At 32.3% G+C, this 21,277-nt stretch overlaps 1 protein-coding gene across 1 annotated transcript in view; it reads left to right on the top strand.

Moving 5' to 3' along the window:
- Window positions 1-21,277, top strand: part of DPP10 (dipeptidyl peptidase like 10) — a 601,399-nt gene that overhangs the window by 534,872 nt on the left and 45,250 nt on the right. The window contains exons 14-17 of the mRNA XM_041739998.1: window positions 10,008-10,099; window positions 10,477-10,524; window positions 13,617-13,738; window positions 15,393-15,440. Of these exons, the coding sequence (XP_041595932.1) occupies window positions 10,008-10,099; window positions 10,477-10,524; window positions 13,617-13,738; window positions 15,393-15,440 (310 nt within the window). The remainder of the gene's footprint in view (window positions 1-10,007; window positions 10,100-10,476; window positions 10,525-13,616; window positions 13,739-15,392; window positions 15,441-21,277) is intronic.

Genomic DNA, 21,277 nt, shown 5'->3' with positions numbered 1-21,277 from the left:
TTTCATTCTAATATTTTAAATTCTAATTGTAAAGCATACTTTTCCCATAATGCGATGAATTTTTGAAAACCAGTTCTTTAGAAGATTAATATTTAGTTGACTGGATATAGATAGTTAACCAGTATTAATTTATGTATAATTTGTAGCAATTTGCTGTAGTTACATCTGTCACTCTACAAAAAGCTACGTTGTATTATGGAGTATTTATTTAGTTTTGATTAACAGAACTGGAATTCCTCCATCAAAAGTAAAATATTTCTAAGCTTATATATACATATATATATAAATGAACATTTGGCAAAATGAACAGCTATTAAAACCATACTTAAGAATAACATTAAATACTAAGTCTATAATAATGGAAGATATTTATAAATTATTCCTTAAATACTACAAATATATAAGTATGTATATATACATTAATATATACATATATTATTTAATTTCTAGATTATTTTCAATTTGAGTATGTGATAGCAGAATTCCTCTATTTTTATATGTTGCATTAAAACAATATTAATATAAATAAAAACTGGCTTTTCTAAAAATCTATAAAGTAATTGTTCTTTTGAGTAGAATATACAATATGCAATATTAACATCAATTTATATACTGCCTAAATCAAACAATGATGTAAAACTTCTTTACTTCAGACCATTAAACTTGTGATTGCTTCAGAAATCTCCTTCCTCATCTCTCCATAGTATTTCTTATGTAGACTTTAAACTTCTGAACTGCCATATTTGGAACTCTAATATCTTGCATCCTGTAATGCAGGCTGCAGTTAAGTAAAGGGTTTTTGACAAAGACATGGCTACTTTTTTCTCTCAAATATGAAGTAAGCAGAGTTTCAATCATGTTAAGTGGTTCAAATTCATAAACATAAGGAATTGCCCTGTCATATTCCTAAATTGTGTTAAATGAAAAATTATATATGTTGCTGAATCCATTCTCTTTCTGTATGTAGCAATACAAAGTATTGCTCATGAGAACTGATGATTTCACTTGGAACAATTTTAAATGCATTCGTTACAAATACTTTAGAAAATGGCATGCCCCCAATTCACAATTCTGTCACGTAATCAACCCAATAATTTTTTTATTAAATTTCACTATTGTATCTGATTATAACATTGTCTGAAAACAATTAACTCACCTCATGTGATAAATAGATAGTAAATTAAAGCATGCTATTTTTAAGCACTACAAAATTTTACTTACTTAGAAGCTGCAGAAGTTCAAAAGAATTTTTAAGAAATTTGAATGAACCGTATATAAACAGGTAAAAAGCACATGTATTATTAAATTTTCACTGATACCAACATCTTCCAAATTTTTAAATATGAATATAAGATTAATTTTTCTGAGTAAGAGAAAATCTATACTAATTTGAGGAGAGGTATCTGATGTGTAATAGTTTGATGTCATATTCTCAAATTTTATTTTATTTGGGAATAAAAATACTTTATCTGCATCCTAGATTGTCATCCCTCCAGTGAAGGAAATCACTAGTTCTACTACTGTTTATTCTAAAATTAAAAGTGAAATACGAGTTTAATTTAAAGTACATTGCATGTTGCCCTTGTCAAAAGCCCACTGTGCTTTCTTATTCATAATCATTTTTCTGTTCTACCAAGTTAATATAGTAGAGACTGTGGTTGCATGGAAATAATTATTACTGTACAGTAAAAAATGATTATTCTTTCCTTCTCTGTTAAATTATCTTAGCTGTGATTGCTTGTCCTTTGAAGGTGGATTTAAAACTAACTGAGGTATAGATACCTCCCTCGAGCAGACTAGCCAAGTTCCTTGATGTTTATGTTGAACTTACTGTATGGCCATCTACCGTATTCTGATTTGTATTAGAATTATTTATCTAAGGTCCAGATCAAAAATAATATGCTCAATGCTATGATAAAATCTGATATGCATTAGTAGAAAATAGTTGAGTCTTATAACTGTAACTATAGAACTATAAAAGATAAGCTATGTATTACATGTGAAATGAGGTTCTACTTAGTCCACAACCCAGATTTTCCCTGATAGATAGAAAGCAAGCAGGGCAATTACAGATGAAGTGAATCTGATGGTTGTGAGGCTGTTGTTAACGCTTCTAACAGGAGGACTTTTGGTCCTAAACTAGAAGCATAATATTTTTATGCTAGATGGATCACTGAAATTAATAATGTGGTTTTTAATCTTATGTATGTTGTGTTCATTGTCTCAAAGCACAAGATTTTTGCTCATGATCACTTTTAATGTGGACACTTTTAATATGGACACTCTTCTACCCTTAAACACTTATCTACAAATAACAAAATTTTCTGGAAAAAAAAAGAAAATATAGTCAAGCTAGAAATCTCTGAGCCAAAAGCCTCCCTAGGTATGTACGAATATAGAGCAGAATTTCTTTATCTTTAATGTTTTGAGACATTGTTCATCTTAAAATTGGGCACCAAAGATGCAGTAAAACCTTAAGATCTTAATATCCTGTCCTTCGCTCATTCAAAGCAGGATTTATTTTATTTTATTTTATTTTATTTTTTATTTTTTTTTTCAAAGCAGGATTTAAAAATGAGTAAGGGAAACCATCTATGGGATGTTGACCTGTGGGAATCTGGCTACTAAATATGTGATTTCAGAACTCTGTGTAAGTCTTTGGTCTATCTCAAATCAGAGAAATTTAGTTTCATCTTTGCATTTATACTTTCATTCAGCAAATACTTGTAAAGTGCTGTAATGTGTCAGACAACATGCAAAGAAAAAAGTTAAAAATAAGGAAGTCATATATTGTTGTCAATGTTAAAAAGCTAGAGGTCTAGGGAACTCCCTTTAAAAACAAGGAACAGATGATTTAAGGAGATGTCAAAATACAGACATAAGACATAGAAACATTTTTGAAGGCAAGTTATCTTACTACATATACATAGTGGAGTAGAGTGGCCTTTTTAGTTTCTGCTTCCAATAGTATGCGAAAGTTGATATTGTAATAAAGCTCTCTGTCAAAAACCCCAGATTATAGACATATTTATACCAAAAACACATGAATTATTACTCAGCTAGTAATATATTTCATTCTCTAAAGATAATGCAAATGAATTAGAGGTGAGTTCCAACAATTATAATTGTACCAAAGTCACACACTGGGAAATTAAAATATAATTTCTACATTATTCATGGATTTAATAGAAAATATATACATTATATTATGTACATAAATGTTATCGATAAAAGGAAATATGGAATGTATGAATTAACATTCAATATCAGAATTTAGAAAAAGAACAAAATAAATTCAAATGAAGAAGGTAGGAAATGAGAAATACAATAGAATTCAGTGAACTATAGCAAAGGTAAAATAATGAGGCATAGCAAAACAAACACTTGGCTCTGCAAAAAATACTAATAATAATTAAATGTATCATGTCTATTAAGTTAGCTTAAAAAGTAGAAAAACTCAAAGTAATCAAAAGGAAGCATAACTGAAGATATTAAAATATATTTTAAAATAGTATTAATAACTTCATGCCAACAAATTTGAAAACTTGAGTAAAATTAATAAATTATAAAAAAATTACCAAATCTAAGAAACTATCTGATTGTCCTATATTATTAAGGAAATGGAACAGTGTTTTAAAATGTCTTCACATTAAGTATAGGTGGTTTTCAAAGTTGGGATCTACCAAATATTCAAAATATTCAAGAAGCACACTCTTAAATTATATAGAAACACATTCAGAAAATAGAAAAGATGGAATATTTTTCAGTGTATTTTATGATACAGGTTATTGTCTTGTACCCCAAACCAAATGAAAACAGTATGAAGGACAATTACACGTCACTTAAGAACTCCTAAACCAAATAATAGCAAATTGAATTCTTCAGTGGATTAAAAAAAATAACTTATTTTTCACATAAGAATTCTAAGTTTGCTTAAAATGTAAATATCTATATCATAATTCAATGCATTTGCCTCTACATGAAAAAATCATCTTATAGATGCAGACAGCCTCCAATAAATTCTACAAAATACATATTCAAAAACTTCAGAAATTTGTTAATAAAGACAAATTCTTTAAGCTGATAAAGGCATTCACCAAAACCTTAAGTAATTTAGCATAGTCTACAGTGCACCACTAGTTAATCTTCCTTTTAAATATCAGCATTGAAACTTTATATATTGACAGATGGTAACCAGACTTAACCTGGGGATCATTTCCTAATGTGTAAAAATATTGAATCACTATGATTTACACCTGAAATTATAAAATATTTTGTCAATTAAGTTTAAATAAAAATAAATAAAACTTAAAAATAAAAATCACCATTGAGACAAGGAATCAAAGTGAAGGACCTTGACTATGCACAAAACTAAATATGATGGTTTTTAAAAATTGCCACCTAAGAAAAAGAGAAAAAAATAGAGTCATTTCTGGGAATATTGTTGGTGAAAGGAGAGGTGGAAACTAGAAACTAGTGATGGAAATTAAAGACCCTGCAGGGGAAATAAATATATAAATATAAATATAAATATAAATATAAATATAAATATAAATATAAATATAAATATAAATATATACACACTGTCAGAAAATACGTATCCACTTCTAACAGTGCTGGGGAATAAATTCTTAGAGTTCTAGAAAAAGTATTCCTTAGGGACATAGTTCCTTAGAGTAATAGTAATGTAAGTCTAGTGGGTCATCTAATATTGTACTATCCTTACACATCTATATTCCTAGAAAATCTGAGATCTTTATAAAGAAGAATATATAGCTGGCGACAGACACACAGACATAATGTATGAGGTTAACAGAAAGTGATAATAAAAAATATTCAATAGATAAAGATACCCCTCCCTCAAAATCAACTATGAAAAAGAATACAGTCATATGATACTCCTGAAAGAATTAAGTATCATTAAATAAATACTTGTATATATAAAATTATCAAACGTGAAATTTAAAACTCAGTAAAGGCTTCATACAGAAAAGTTGTAAAGCAAATAACAGATTTCAGGAAGGAAATTTAAAAAAAATAGTACAAAATAGTAACATAAATTAATGGAAAGATGATCAAGAGTAAATAGATACCGCTGAAAATATACTAGTGGGTATATAGCAGGGAAATGAAAACAAATGAATAAACAAATGAAATAAAGTAGAGAGGATCAGAAATAGCTAAGATAGGGAAATACTATGAACTGACATCTAATTGGATTTCTTAAAAAAGAGAAGCAGAACAGTAGGAGAGAGGCAAAATTTAAAACCATAATCCAACAATAAACTAGAACAACAAAATGGTCAAGAAACAAAAGAGAAATTTGGAGTGGTGGTGGTAAGAACATTATTAAAGTTATTAATACAATAATAATATAAAACTAAGAAACCTAGCAGACTTAAAAACATTAACAGAATTACAAAAAAAAAACTGCCTATAAAAAACCTCATTAAACATGATATCCATAATAAATATATAAAATACAATAGAAGTTTTCAAAAGGTATCATACACAATAAATGTAATTTGGCTTAATTTTTAAGAAAATTTTTTTCTAAAATTTTTAAGAAAATGTTTTTCAGCGGTTTAGCACGGCCTTCAGCCCAGGGCCTGATCCTAGAGACCCAGGATTGAGTCCCAGGTCAGGCTCTCTGCATGGAGCCTGCTTCTCCCTCTGCCTGTCTCTCTGCCTCTCTCTCTCTCTCTCTCTCTCTCTCTCTGTCTCTTGTGAATAAATAAATAAAATCTTTAAAAAAAAGTTTTTCAGATTGGTTCTTGAAACTAATGCAATTCAATCTTTTTGAAAATACACATTTAAAACAAAAGGATTTAGAAAGACTAAATCTTGATGCTAGACAAGAGAGCTTTTATGACCCAAAGCATTAGGAAGACCCAAAGACACTTTAAGATGTTCAAAGGCACAAATCACAACGAAGGTAAAATGTTAAAATGTTAAAAGTTAAAAGTTAAAAATGTCTGTATCTACGTGTCAGATAGTGCAATAGCTACCTTCATAGAGTGGAAATGCACAAAAGCTACTCGGTATGTGGAAACCTTCTTGTACCATCCTTTGTCCTAAGTGAATCACATTATATGATTTTTATATGTGTGTGTATATATATATATATTTGATTGTTACATATATTTTATATTTTATTATATATTATATTGTATTCTAATATTAACTACATTATATATTATGTATATATAGTTATAGTTGGTTTTTATCACTAGTTTCTAGTTTTCACTTCTCCCTTCATCAACAATATTCCAATACATATATGATATATATTATATATCATGTAATATATAATATATATCCAAATAAAAGATAAATCCTTTTCAAATACATAGGGAACACTGACAAAAATTGAACATGCATTAATTATTTTAAAGGCTCAATAAGTTCTATAAAGTAGAAATTGTATGAAAGCATGCTATGATCACAATGTAAATCAAGAATATATTTTTAACAAGTTTTCTGGCTAGAAACTTTTTTAAAGTAAATCCTACTAAACAAACAATTCCTTGGAAAGTTCAAATTTGCCAAATTTATAATTAGTAATAACAAGAATTACAACACACACACACACACACACACACCCAAAGACAAAACACAGGCTGGTCCAACTGAGTAAAAATGAGAAAGGAAACACATACAATTAGAAATGACTGGTGGGAAATAGCAAAGGACAGTTTAATAGATCCCGAGAGAATATTTTGAAGAACTCTATGCCAATTAATTTGAAAATTTAGATGAAATGAACAATTTCATGAGGAAACACATTTTACCAAAACTGCCCCAAGAGAGACAGATAGATTACATTGACTAATGACATAGAAATATGTCATCAAAGAACTACACCACAATGGAGCACCAAGGCTCACCTGAATTTACAAGAAAATCTTACCAGACTTTCATAAGTAATACCAACACAATTTGAAATGTTCTACAACAGTGCTTTATTTATGGTTGCTGTAAAAGCCTTTTACAAAATTTAATATCAATTCCTGGTTTTAAAAAATTAAAAACAGGGGCAGCCTGGGTGGCTCAGCAGTTTAGCGCTGCCTTTAGCCCAGGGCCTAATCCTGGAGACCCGGGATCAAGTCCCACATCGGGCTCCCTGCATGGAGCCTGCTTCTCCCTCTGCCTGTGTCTCTGCCTCTCTCTCTCTCTCTCTCTCTCTCTCTGTGTGTGTGTGTGTGTGTTGCTCATGAATAAATAAAATCTTTTAAAAATAAAATAATTAAAAGTTAAAAATATAGGAATTGGTAGATAATTTCTTAACATGATAAAACATATATGTTTCAGTCCATAATCCAATAGAGTAGGATTCCCATCAAGGTCAGAAACAAGGAAGGATGCACACCATCTCCACAATACTGTGTTGGGAGGTATTTGTGTAAATCAGATGAGAATAAACCATAAGCCGTAAGATTTGGGTAAGTAATCAGTGAGATAGCAGGATAGATATTTAGCATATGGAAATGAATAGCGTCCTTATTTGCGAATAATAACCATTTAGAAAGGATATGATTTTTAAAAAGGTATGAAATAGAAAGCTACTCACAATAGCCACAAAATATAAAACACTTGGTAATTAATATGAAAATGAAATATATATAAAATATAAATGTGCTAAATGTACAAACCTGTATGAGGACAATGCTAAAAGACATAAAAGCTTTCTGAAAGGCATAGACCTGAAAAAAATGGGAAAACATTCCTGTTCTGGGATAAAATGACTAAAGATCAAAAAGAGGTCAATATTAATTATAAATTTTATTTTATACCAATAAGAAATTCTATCAAGTTTTTATGTGCTTGAATGAGAAATGCTTATTTTTAATATCTGGGGAAATCCTGACAAAAATAGAGAAGGGGTGAATTGTAAATAATATGGATGTTACAGAAATCTGTATTTAAGAATGTGTGGTTTGGGGACATGAATTAACAGAGACTAAAGAAACAGTATAGACAGCCTAGACATATGGAAATTTAATATCTGATAAAGATGGCATTTCAAAGTACAGGAAAAATGAATTTTTTCATAAAGTAGTCTTGGAAAAATTGAATATCATTAGGAAAAAGATAAAAGTAGATATATGCTACCACATAATTCTAAAATGATCAGATATCTAACTTTGAGAAATAAAACCTTACATGTACTGAGAGAAGACATCAATAAATTATTTGTAACCTTAGTTTGAAGAAAGCCTTTAAACTATGCACCAATACCTAGAGACAATATGATGGTAAATTTGATTACATAAAGATTAGAAAAAAACTTTGTGAGAAATTGTACTATAACCAATGTTAACATAAAATGACAAACCAGGAGGATATATTTGCAGCTTAAGCTCACATAAATAAAGACATAAAAAGCTCTTAAAAAATAAAGAAGACCAAAACACAAAAGAAATCTGATAGATAATATAGACAAACATTAGCAGAGAGATAATGACTGAATCTCACTTGTAATTATGCAAATGATGTTATATATGTTGTACTATACATATATACATATATATGATGTTCAACTTTTTTCCTAAGAGAAATGCAAACTGAAATTATACCAGTATACCTGTCATAAGTTGAGTTTCTGACAAATCCAAAATGCTGAGTATTCTGTAAGACCACTGGACCAAGAGTCTAAAAAATGGCCATTATTGTAGAGATCAAAGAAGACAAATGCTTTTCTTTGAGACTAAAGAGATGATAATCCAATATAATATGTAAAGCTTGATTGAGACATCTATTTTTATCTAAATACATAAATATACATACATTTAAATATGAAATATATATATAGTTATTTGGGTTACTTGGGATTGCTGTGGAAATTAGGGTATAGACTATATATTTAGATTATGTTAATGTTAATAGGTGTGATATGTGACTTGCTTACATGTGAAAACAGTTGTAATCTTGAGAGATGTATATTGAGTATTTAAGCAAAAATACCGATATTTGCAGCTTTTAAATGATTCAGCAAACAACAAAACAGGGGGGACAAATTCTCAACATGTTGACATTTGGTGAACCTAGGTAATGATCTTATGGATATCCATGTACTTTCCATTCTGCCTTTCAACAGGTTTCTCTATTTTCTCAATGAAATGTATGAGATACAATTTCATACTCAGTTTGACAAAAAATTAAATAGTCTGAGGAAATTAATGTCGGTAAGGCAGTGATGAAGATGTGGAGCAATGAAAACTCATATTGCTAGTAGACTGTAAACAGGGACAACTTTGGAAAATACTTTTTCACTGCCTGTTTAAGTAGAAGACATCTGTACTAATGACCAGTCCCCAATTTCTTGGTGTTTGTCTCAAGAAAACCCTGCCATGTGCATCAGGAGACATTAATAAAACTGTTCATAGTCAACTTGTTTTTAAGAGCAAAGATTTGGAAATGTTCAACTGTTGATAAAACATAAATTATGCTATCTTCATATAAAATGCTATATAGCAGTGAAAACAAACTATGGCTACAAACATTAATAGGAATAAATCTCAGGGATAAGTTATTGTGGGAAAATAGCAAATCTTAAGGTGACAAACATGCTGTAAAAGTTGAAAGTATGTAATAGTAATTATTTAGAATAAAGTTTGTTTTGAAATGTTTTATTTAAAGGCGTCCAAACTGTGCAGTTGCCAGTCATCAAGATGAGAGTTACCAAAGTCCTATGTCTGTAACAAATGCCAAGAATGACATCCCATGTCAAAGTGATGCACAGGCAAGCCTCACCCAGAGGTGTCTTCTGAATGGTTTTCCTACAGTATAGGAGAAAAGGCACTATCCTACTCTGGTCAATGTTTGCGTGCGTGTGTGTGTGTGTGTGTGTGTGTGTGTGTGTGCATTCTTGAGATTGAAAGCAAAAAACTGAATGTTAGCTGAGAATTACAGAATTAAAAGTGACACAGGCAGTTAGTACTTTTGTGTTGACCAGAGAGATGCTGTTTAAATAAAAAAGAAAATCAATATTTTCTATTTCTTTGCAGAGTAAAAGTGAGCAAATTACCGTGCGGCATCTGACATCAGGAAACTGGGAAGTGATAAAGATCTTGGCATACGATGAAACTACTCAAAAAATGTGAGCGTTTTTGGTTCTCTAGTCAGGTTGGAAGTCAGGGCTGTCAAATGCAATTTTTTCTGCCAGATTTACGTTTTGCTTACTGTGGTCTTAGTCCAGACAGTCCAGCTGTGTAAAGAACAACTTTTCTTTTAAAGAATCTCCCTATCTTTATCCAGGGACACACCTGCACGGACACACTTACACAGATATGTGCACACACCCTCAGACGTCCTTAAGAAAAAAAAAGATGTGTTTCCCAAATGGACCAAAGTTCTGTGGTTGAATAATGAAACAGCTCTTGCCCGTTCTTTGGCAGTTTGAAAATTCAAATGAAAACCCAGCCTGGCAAAAATTGATCTGTGCCTGATGTTTGTGTTGTTTTCTTTCCTGGACAGTTACTTTCTGAGCACGGAGACTTCTCCCAGAGGGAGGCAGCTGTACAGGTAAGGAAGGTGGAAGGATTGCCCTGTATAGGTTGATTTCTCAATGGCCATCTACACAGATTAATGATAGGATGGGAAAATCTGAAGTTTCATTTTTGACATGACAAAATCTCACACTCTTAATCCATTTTCTCAGCTCTGAACCTTTGTGAGCCTGAAGGGTTGGACTTGAGGGGAAAAACATCTAGCTGTTACTTCATTTTTTCCTTACCTGCTTTCACAGTCTCAAAATATCTTTTTTTTTTTTTTTAAGGCTTGCTTCTCTCAATTGCCCACATCATAGGCATTTACGTATTTTCCTCAGTGGACTTTTCTTCTAAGCCTCATTTTTCATTTTCAATGCATTAATACTGTATACCAGTAATTTATTCCCAAACAAAATAAAACCATTGTGACTACTTAGAAGAGTGGATCAAGGAAAATTTTTTTCTCCCCCCGACCCCCCATAGTGTGTAAAACCTAGTAAGATTGCTATTGAAGCCAGGGACACTCGTTGCTTACTAAAATAAAGCATTAGATGGGAAATGTTTCATCTGCCCAATTTTCCAAGATGGAAAGTTATATTCATTAAAGGTACTTAAGGTCATACCTATTTAGTATTAAATTGTTTCCTCACTCAGAAAGCTTTCACCAGGACCTCACAAGAATGACTTTTATTTTTGTCTGGCAAGCAACTTATTAATTCTAGACTTTATATACACTTTCTAATTTCCATTTCACAGATCCATTTTTAAAGTGTCAAAACTGCCATGGCATATTCTCAGTAGAAATTCTTCATGTTTGAAGAAGTTTCACCACTGATTCATACCCAATGGCGTAGACTTTCCTTTGAGAGTAAGAATGTATGTTTAAAGCACCCTAAACTCCTCTATTCACCACTCTTATTTATGCATCAGTTGCTTTCATCTGAATCGTGTCTCATTTTATCACCTCTCCCAGTATATGATTTCTATATTCAGTTTTTGGATGTTTTGTTTTTCTCAGAGTCCAGCACCCATATTCTCAATGACTTCCAAAGGGAGAACAGCCATTTATTTAGAGACTGATTCTAATTTTGGTTTAGAGTTCTTGATTAAAGTACTGGCTACTTTTGTTGTTGTTGTTCTTCTTGGTGATCGAATGCCTATCTTGAAACATATACTCTGGTTGGTACTAGTAGTCCTGAACTATTTTTTAAGGTCATGAAACTACTTGATCAGTTTTATTTTTCTCATTTTATGAAACTCTTAAAGAAAAGTGATAATGTCAGAAGATTAGACTTGGACAATTTTAGCCAATGGAACTATCTCGATCTGTCTTCCCTTTATTAGCCTAGAATGTGATTTGAATCAAAATGACTTCTTAGATTTGTGTGCTTGTCTTCACATTCTAGTGACTGAGGCAGAAGAGTCAGCATATCTATGAACTGTACTATGGAGCAGGCTGTGTTATAAACAAAATGTAGTACCAATAAATTTCCCCTTAAATAGCTCAGCAAATGCCAGTTGGCTTGACTATTATGGCTAACAATAGTGTATAACCCAGAAAACTCACTCATTGTCTTTTCCAGGTCATAAAAATCATCATTGGTTTACTAAATGTATGGGACGAGATACCCCTGCATAAACACAACTGCTGCCATAGTTCAGAATTTTGTCTCAAAATGTGCATTTATTTATTTCAGTAATTTCATAATCTAATGAGAAAATAGCATCAAATCTCTGAGGAACTTGAACCTGAAAAAGTATAGGAAAAAGTAGAGAGATAGAAGTTGGTTTTCTTTTTTTTTTTTTTTGATAAAAAGTTTTAAACTATAGTTATGTCACTTAAGTATCTGTAGACAACTAGCATTCATTCTTAGCCTCTCTATGGAGATTCTTACACAACACTGAATATAATTAATGACATTGACCTGTACACTTAAGAATGATTAAAGTGGCAAGTGCTATGGTGTGTGTGTGTGCCTGTGCATATGTATATACACACATACAGCAACTTTAAAGAGAAACTAGGTATGATTACCTTGTAAGTAAAGGTAAAATGGTTAATGTGTTGAAATGCTTAGTGTATATTAATTGCTTGATCAGTAAAGGAAAATTTTGGATTGTAACAAGTTCAGAATGCTTCAAATGTGAAATTGTGAGTTTATCAAGGATACTTAACATTTATCCTCAATTGCTTCTAATGCTTCTGTTACCCATTGAATACCCCTGTTCCCAAACCCATGCCTGCGGCATACTGAACACCAAAATGGCTAGGATTCATTTACAAATGTATAGCCAAAATCATGTTTCATTTCAAAATGAAATTGAGAGTATTTTATCCAAGTTTAAGATACATCTTCACCAGCATTTTCATCTGTTTGCACAATTTATGATTCAACTCTATTTATAAAATAAATGATTCTATGTAGGATATTTAACCTTGAGTAAATAGCTCAATCACTCTGACTTTAAGCATCATTATTCGTAAAATAAAGGGATTGTTTTCTTTACATACCTCTCTGATGTCTCAAATTATATATGATCATTAACATATTATCATACAAAAATAACTATCAAAAATTTCAGTGCAAGTATATAAAGCAAGTATTTTCAGTGCATCTATTTAGTGGGAAAAATCTGACACTGATAGCAAATTAGAATACTGAATTTAGGAAATCATGAGCTTGATTCTTTGTGTGATTTGTGAAAGCATGTTATTAGTTCTTTCAATTTTTATTCATGGTGAGTTATGCCCATCTGTGGGCAATTCCTTTTACAATTTTATAAAGGAATATCTATAGAGAAAAGGCAGATAAGAATAAGTTACATGGAGTCCTGTAGAAGTCAGTTCCTTGGTTATAAACATACATACATTATATATGCATGCAGGTGTACATAATTTTAATTTTATTAGAGGAGAAAAATGTGTATGTCTTAACATTAATAGAAATTGACTTTGAAAAAAGGGAAAAAAAGAAATTGACTTTGCATTTATATGATAAGTCATCATTTACAAGGAAATGCAACATAAATAATGCTGTAATTCCTCAGTTTAATATTTAAATATTGATGCCATACATTTAAGTACTTGGAATAGTACCATTTCTAATTTTCTTTTTCTTTCTCCAGTGCTTCTACTGAAGGACTATTGAATCGTCAATGCATTTCATGTAATTTTATGAAAGAACAATGTACATATTTTGACGCCAGTTTTAGTCCTATGAATCAACATTTCTTATTACTCTGTAAAGGTAATACATGATTTCTGATGAAATTTACTTTATTTGACCAGTATCTATTACTATCATGAGTAAATATTTTTCTCTAGCTATGATTTGATATTCTAAATGTATGTTTCTTTTAAGTTGTAAATTATGAATTTACTGAGCTATAAATTATATCTTCATTTAGAAAATGAAATTTGAAATCAACATTTACTCATGATCAATAAAGGCTGTTTGAGAGTGAACCTTTTAAAAAAGTGAATAAACATTTACATCAGCCAAGTCATGCTACAACAATAAACTAATTTACCTAGTCTTTAGAAAAAAAAAGTCCTCTTATTAAAATAATAGCTTGGTTGTTAAGAGATTGGGGATCTAGAGTAATTGCCTGGGTGGGTCTAGCACCCTTCCATTCTAAAAGATTACATCCACCTCAATTACTTCTACTTGGTAAAAGTACTTATGTCTTATATATTTGTATGGTATATCAGGTTATACTGATAGGAATCATTGCCTCTTAAGTAGATATTTAATTTCCTAGACACCGAGGCTCCTTCCACAGTTTGGCTATTGTGGCCATTGCTGATAGAAACATCGGGGTGCAGGTGTCCCGACGTATTATGCTGAGTGAAATAAGTCAATCAGAGAAGGACAAGCAGTGTATGTTCTCATTCATTTGGGGAATATAAATAATAGTGAAAGGGAATATAAAGGAAGGGAGAAGAAATGTTGGGAAATATCAGGAAGGGAGACAGAACATAAAGACTCCTAACTCGGGGAAACGAACTAGGGGTGGTGGAAGGGGGGAGGAGGGCGGGTGTTGGAGGGGAATGGGTGACGGGCACTGAGGTGGACACTTGACGGGATGAGCACTGGGTGTTTTTCTGTATGTTGGTAAATTGAACACCAATAAAAATTAATTAAAAAAAATAATTTCCTAGAGATGGAATGGAAGAAATGTATCCCTTATATTGTGATAGACTGAGTGCTTTTGCTCTAAGTGGTACCTGAAGCTGTCCTGTTCTTAAGAAACCCTGAGGAATAGAACACTTTGCTCTTTTTAGTGTTTTTTTCTCTAGATATCAAAAAGTACGTGTTTGATGGCACCAGGAAAAAACTATTAGACCTCTAGATTATAGTTCCTTAGAGGAGTGAAGTTTCAAGATAACATGGCTATACTGAGTTAACTAATATATTTGAAATATTTCATGATTCCAGTTAATGTTTTTTTTTTCAATTGATATATAATTCATTAGAACCAATATTTCTATTCATGTATTCTTCCTTGGTTGAGTGGTAAATAGAATTTAATCTTGGATGAACTAATGAGGGGTCATGGGATCATTAATCTGCTTTCTGAACGTCAGTGACTACTCTATGAAAGAGAGTAAGGTGAAATAGAAAGACAGTAAGGAGCATAAAATTGAGTACCATACAATTATAGAAGTGGAGATCTTAATAATCTCTGCAAATGGTTTATTTCCCCATATGTTCTTTTCTGAATAAAATACGGATAGAAATGAAATCTAGTTACCTGGTTTCTGTTTAATTATGTTTTTTAACTATGAAATGCTTCAATTTGGAAAATATAACTGTCACATAGCCTTTCCAATAATTATTACTTAGATGTCTTTCAAATATTTATACATTTTTTTAATATATATTTGTTTTTAAAATCCAGGCCCAGGTGTCCCAGTGGTCAGTCTACATAGCACAGAAAACCCAGCAAGTAAGTACACACACATGACAATAAGGGATAGTCATGGTGGGCATTGGTCTTAGGTATTCTTTATTCTGAGTGTCATATTCTTATAAAATCTTTTTCAAAGGAGTTTCCAGCATGGAGGGAGATGTGTAGGTACCATCAACTTGACCTTGGTTATGTAAGAGAAATAGTAAAGCAAGTCATTTGAGCCATGTTACAGTTGGAATTGGATCTTATATGCCTGGATCTGGATGTCTAACTGTATCTAAATTGAATGAGGACTGGTTGATGACGCTCATTTAGGTACATTTCAGCCTACTGGCCCTTTAGTGCTCTGATTCATATTTCCCTGGGCCTCCTATAGGTTATTCCTCCAATGCTTCTGTGTACTTTTGTGAAAAATATGAAAAGTATATTATTTTATATTTTTCTATCCTATTTGTTGGACATATCCAGGGCTTCATCGTCTTATATATTCATTTTTCTTTTATGTATTTAACTGTTCATCATCTATTAAGTGAGCCCCTACTTCATCAAGCAATATAACAGGTTGGGTGGACACTGCTAGAAAATATGGTCAGTGTGTTTATGACATTATAGTGGAACATATAAGTAAATAAGTGGTTGAAGTAATCTTAAAAATGAATAGCCAGATTGCTTCCTGCCTTTTCTTCCATGTTTCTTTTCCTTCTTTCAATTTTATTCAATCAATACTTTTTTTTAAGATTCTTATTTATTCATGAGAGACACAGAGAGGGGGGTGGGGGGAGACACAGGCAGAGGGAGAAGCAGGCTCCATGCAGGGAGCCCGGCGTAGGATTCAATCCTAGGTCTCCAGGATCATGCCCTGGGCCAAAGGCAGTGCTAAACTGATGAGCCACCCAGGCTGCCCTAAATCAATACTCTTATGCTCTGCTATGATCTAACAAATGAGTCTATATTTATGAACTTAATCCTCAGAACTCATCCTGACATAGTTAATTTTATTATCTTCTTCTAAAGATGAGTAAACTGAGTCACAGGGAGGTTAAATAACTTGCCTAATTCATACTAATGGATATCAGAGCCAGGAATCATATGAGATAGTCTGACTCCAGAATAGTATTTATAATTAATGAAAGCAGGCTGGAGGAAGGTCCTGCAGGACCAGCCAAGAGTGTCCTTGGTTTCATATAGGATAGACATCAAATGTGATTCCGTGAAAGTGAAAACAGAGTTTATTGAATAGTGTAAGTAGAAATAGCAGACGGAGTGTCTAGGAGACTTGGAAAGGAGAATGAGTCATCATTGCTTGGGGTTAGGGGTTTATATTGGAAAAGGATCTAGGAATATGTGTTCCTTTAGGAATCCAGGGTAGGGTCCAATCAAAGGTGATGACAGATGAATAATAGGATGTATTGGTGCTAGTGTCAGTGGAAGTTTGTTTGAAGCTAATGTCCTGGAACTTGTTTGATGCTATTATGTGTTTGGAGCCTGGGAAAAAACTCAAGAGAATGATTAATGATTTTTGCTTTCCCCTTGAAGTGGGAACATATCTTCTTTGGCTGTTCAGAGGTAAAATACAGAAATGGGGCCTAGCAGAAAAACAACAGAGACACAGCCTTTCTAAAATTGATTCCTTTCGGCTTCCTTAACTCATTATCACTACTGTATATGGCAACTTATTCTGTTTTTATCTTTCATATCTCGTATTTAAGGAGTTTTATTCATATGCCTTGACTTAATGGAGATGCAGGCATAAGACTGTAATGTTGAAGCACAATGTAATGTTATTTTTAGAGAACAGAGAAAGACCATTCATATTCTCCAAATACCAACATATGGAGACTTCCTCCCTGTTCTAGAAAAAAAGACAAAATTACTCAATGGAGTTTTGTGTGGTTGGAAAGACATAGAAAGTAAATGATGTACTCACCTATCAGTATGAACCTTAAAGAAGTTGTGGTAAGCAAATTAGTCTATTCAGTATTAAAATTAACAGCAACAATAATAAAACAGTATATTGGATTAGAAGGTTGAATTTTACAGATTAAAAAATCAGCATATAAAATGATTTTATTCCATACCTTTTGTGAGATCTGAGACAAAGGAATAGATCATAGGATCAATTTCCTTGTAGGCAAATCAGCAAATGAATTTTGTGATGTATTTACAACACAGAATAAATGGGAACTATTCCTGTTATATTGCATATTCTGCCAAAATAACTTTTTAAAGATTTCCAATCTGATTTTAATTAACTTTATTCTACTGTTACAAAGCAGTGTTGTTTTCTAGTAATTTCTGCTGCAAATAATGAAACATTTATCTTTCGAATTTTCCCATTTATAAGCCAATTACGATCATCTCAGAGTCAAGAAAAACAAAGTGAGCAGTGGCCAGGTGCTTAATTTTCCTTTTAAAAGACATTTATTGAGCTAAAACTTATATTCAGTTTCAAGTAAATCTTTTGGTTAATGGATCTTGGATTAATCTTTGTTACACTAATGAATTAATTGTAATGCATTTGAGGGCCACATGAAGTAAAAATAGAGTATGAAAAGAAAATTTAAGAAAGACGAAAATATTTAACGAACATGGAAACCTTTATACCCAATAGTTACCAAAGAAATGCAGAGTAAAACAGTGCCATGTAATTTGCCAAACAAATTACTAGTACCAAAAAACTTACATTCCTAATAAGGATACAATGCAGTAAGGCTCTCATAACTTGCAGGTAGAAATATAAATTATAGCAATCTCTTGAAAAAAAATCTCTTCAATCTTTTATACTTATTTACCTGGTATTTTTCCTCTTAATGGTTTATACTGAGGAAGTAATTCTAAATAGAAAAAATCTAACAGCACTGGTGATGATAATGAAAAAAACACAAATGATAAAAAGAGGAGGATCTGTAAATGACTTTAATGAAATATTAATTAGTGCTTGAATATCTTCTATTTATCTTTCCAGAACCTCTGGATCTCATTTTTCCCCCTTTGGTCACTCCAATCTATATAGATGACTTAGGTTCTGTTACCATTTGGCTGCCAGTTAGGTTCTAGCTAAAATGAATCCTGTGAGTAACTGAAGTAGTTTTAGAGTATCTATTCTTCCAGTGTTCTATCTATCCCTGTGGAGTTACCCCAGGTTGCCAGGATTCCTAGCTGAAGGTCACCATGGATCTCTCTCTCCCACTCAACTATCACTGCTTACTGCTCTTGACCTGCAGGCAAGGCCACTGTCCTAAGCCCTGGATTACTGGACTGCCCCTTATGAACTCCCACCCACTGCTCATATATTTGTAAATAGTTCTTTATTAAATTGTTATTATTCTGACAAAGTCACCATCAGTTTCCTACTTGGATTAAAAAAAAATGTTTACAAAAATGTTTAAGCTATAGTTCTAAGTGATCAAGGGGTCCAAATGTTTATACCACTCTAACAAAACTGTTGGAAAAATGCATCTAAAAATTTAAGAAAATAATACTCGCAATTGTTAAAATTCATGCATTTGCCTAGCAGCCTTTCAGGTGACTTTTGTTCCTTATTCTTGAGTATTTGCTTCATGTTCTACAATGAACACGCATTACTTTTTTTTTCATATATTACTTTTTTAATGAAAAAGAAACCCTTCATTAAAATGCTCAGTGAGTTGAGACAAAGTATAAATATGCAAAATTTTACTTGTTAATATTTCAAAAGTCCTTTGTCTCATATTATTACCATTTTCTTTCTCCTTAATTTTGTATATATGCCTGTTTCCTTTTTCTCTATCCCATCTTATTCTCATCCTTCTTTACTCCTCTTCTACTTTCTTCTTTTCAGTTTTCATTTTCCCTTCAATTCCATGCTTAAAACCATGTCTTAACATTTCCTCCTCTCCACATTATTTCACCAAAAACTGTGTATTGCATGTGTTTTGTGAATTTATCATGAAATAAAAGCTATCTGTTCTTAATATTTTCAAAATAGCTTTACTATTTCCTATATTTCTCTTCCTCAAATATATTTCCTTGTGACATGGATTAATTTTTTCCCCATGAGTAAATAAGTAGCCTTTGATTTAGAAGTAAAAATTTCTCAACTGCCCCTACATTCATGTAATTAGTTGATATGTAATTAGGTTTATTTTTTGCCACTGACATTTGATAAGAGAAACCATGAGAAATTTATTAGTATATCATTCTCATATTGGTGCCTCTGGCTGTATCTTTTCAGTTAATCATTTTAGATAAATTTGTTAAAAAAAAAAAAGCCAAGAATATGATCTGCAGTTAGAGGTATAAAGGTAAAAATTAAATAAGATGAATTCTTCCAAAAACTCTCTTCATTGTAGTTAGCAAATATCAGGTGACATTGGCTTCCTCTAAATACAAAACAAATGGGGGATCCCTGGGTGGCTCAGAGGTTTGGTGCCTGCCTTCGGCCAAGGGCGTGATCCTGGAGACCCAGGATCGAGTCCCACGTCGGGCTTCCCGGCATGAGCCTGCTTTTCCCTCTGCCTGTGTCTCTTATGAATAAATAAATAAAATCTTAAAAAAATAGAACAAAATCCAAAATATTATAAATATTACAATCATTGGAATCCAATAAAATATTACTGGGTGTGTGAGGAAGCTAGAAAACGTGACTCATAACTGGGAAAAAAGCTAGCGTAAATAGAGACAGACTCTGAAATGAGAGAGATGGAGCCTTCTGGCAAAAATAATGAAGCAGCTATTATAAATATGATTTTGAAGTTCAAGAAAAAATGCAGTATGAATAAAAGTGGAGTATTTTTTAAAGGAACTTCATGAACGTAAAATATCTGAAATAAAAACTTCACTGGAAAATACTAAAAGCAAATTAGACACTACAGAAAACAGATCAGTGAACTTGAAACATTATCAATAGAAACTTCCAGATACAGAAAGAAAAAGAATGAAAAAAAAAATGAACAGAGCCTAAGTTAATATAGGCCAATATATATATATGATGTTTTTAACTAAAGTCAAAAGGGGAGGCATGTAAGAAATATTTGATGAGATAATGCCAAGGCCAAATAACATGAAAAGTATAAAATTGTCAGATCTCAAGCAGATGTATCCCACTGGAAAAGGTGATTTAAAAACAAAATAAAATTAAACCTTAAATCATCAAAAATAAGAAGATTCCTATATATCTACACATTACATACATGGTAGTGAAGCCAAGAATTACTTGGCTCAGAGGTCTCATCATAAAAGAAAAAAAAATGAAAAATAGAGCAAAATCTTTAATATGATGATGGAAGAATTTCAGAGAAGACAGAATAGGACAACACAAAGCACGCCTCATCCCAGGAACACAACTAGATAACACATCAGTGTAAAAACCTAGAAAATGACAAGAAGACGAGGAAAACAAATTCTACAACTAAAGGGAAACTTGGGACTGTCTGTGGGAGGTTGGGAAGCTGCTGGACTGGAAAGGAGAGAGAAACACTCTCCTACTGGGGAGCCCACACAGGGAAGACAAGTTGCCATAACATTTGGCTTTGAAAGCCAGAGGGGCTGAATTTCATGAATTCTTAAAACCAATGGGACTCAAAACCTGAAACTTGAAAAATGAGTGGGCTCAGTATTGGGAAAACCTGGAGGGCAAGAGGAAATTGAGTCCCCACCCTTAAGAGACAGCAGCACAACAAACGATGGTCTGCAGAGATACAGCATAGAAGCAGCAGTTTGAAAAATGCCTGGAGCATACAGAAAGGAGTATGATGGAAGGGCAGGGATCCTTAAGAGACTTCTTCAGAAACAAAGGAGCTGGTGGGCACTATTATCTGCCCCCACCATCCAGCATAAACACATGTCCACCTGCAGGAACCAGAGAGGCCCAGACACTTGTCACTTGCTAACAC

Source organism: Vulpes lagopus, chromosome 24 (genome assembly GCF_018345385.1).
Source record: "Vulpes lagopus strain Blue_001 chromosome 24, ASM1834538v1, whole genome shotgun sequence".
Taxonomy (NCBI): domain Eukaryota; kingdom Metazoa; phylum Chordata; class Mammalia; order Carnivora; family Canidae; genus Vulpes; species Vulpes lagopus.
This window is presented reverse-complemented; position numbering and strand designations above follow the sequence as displayed.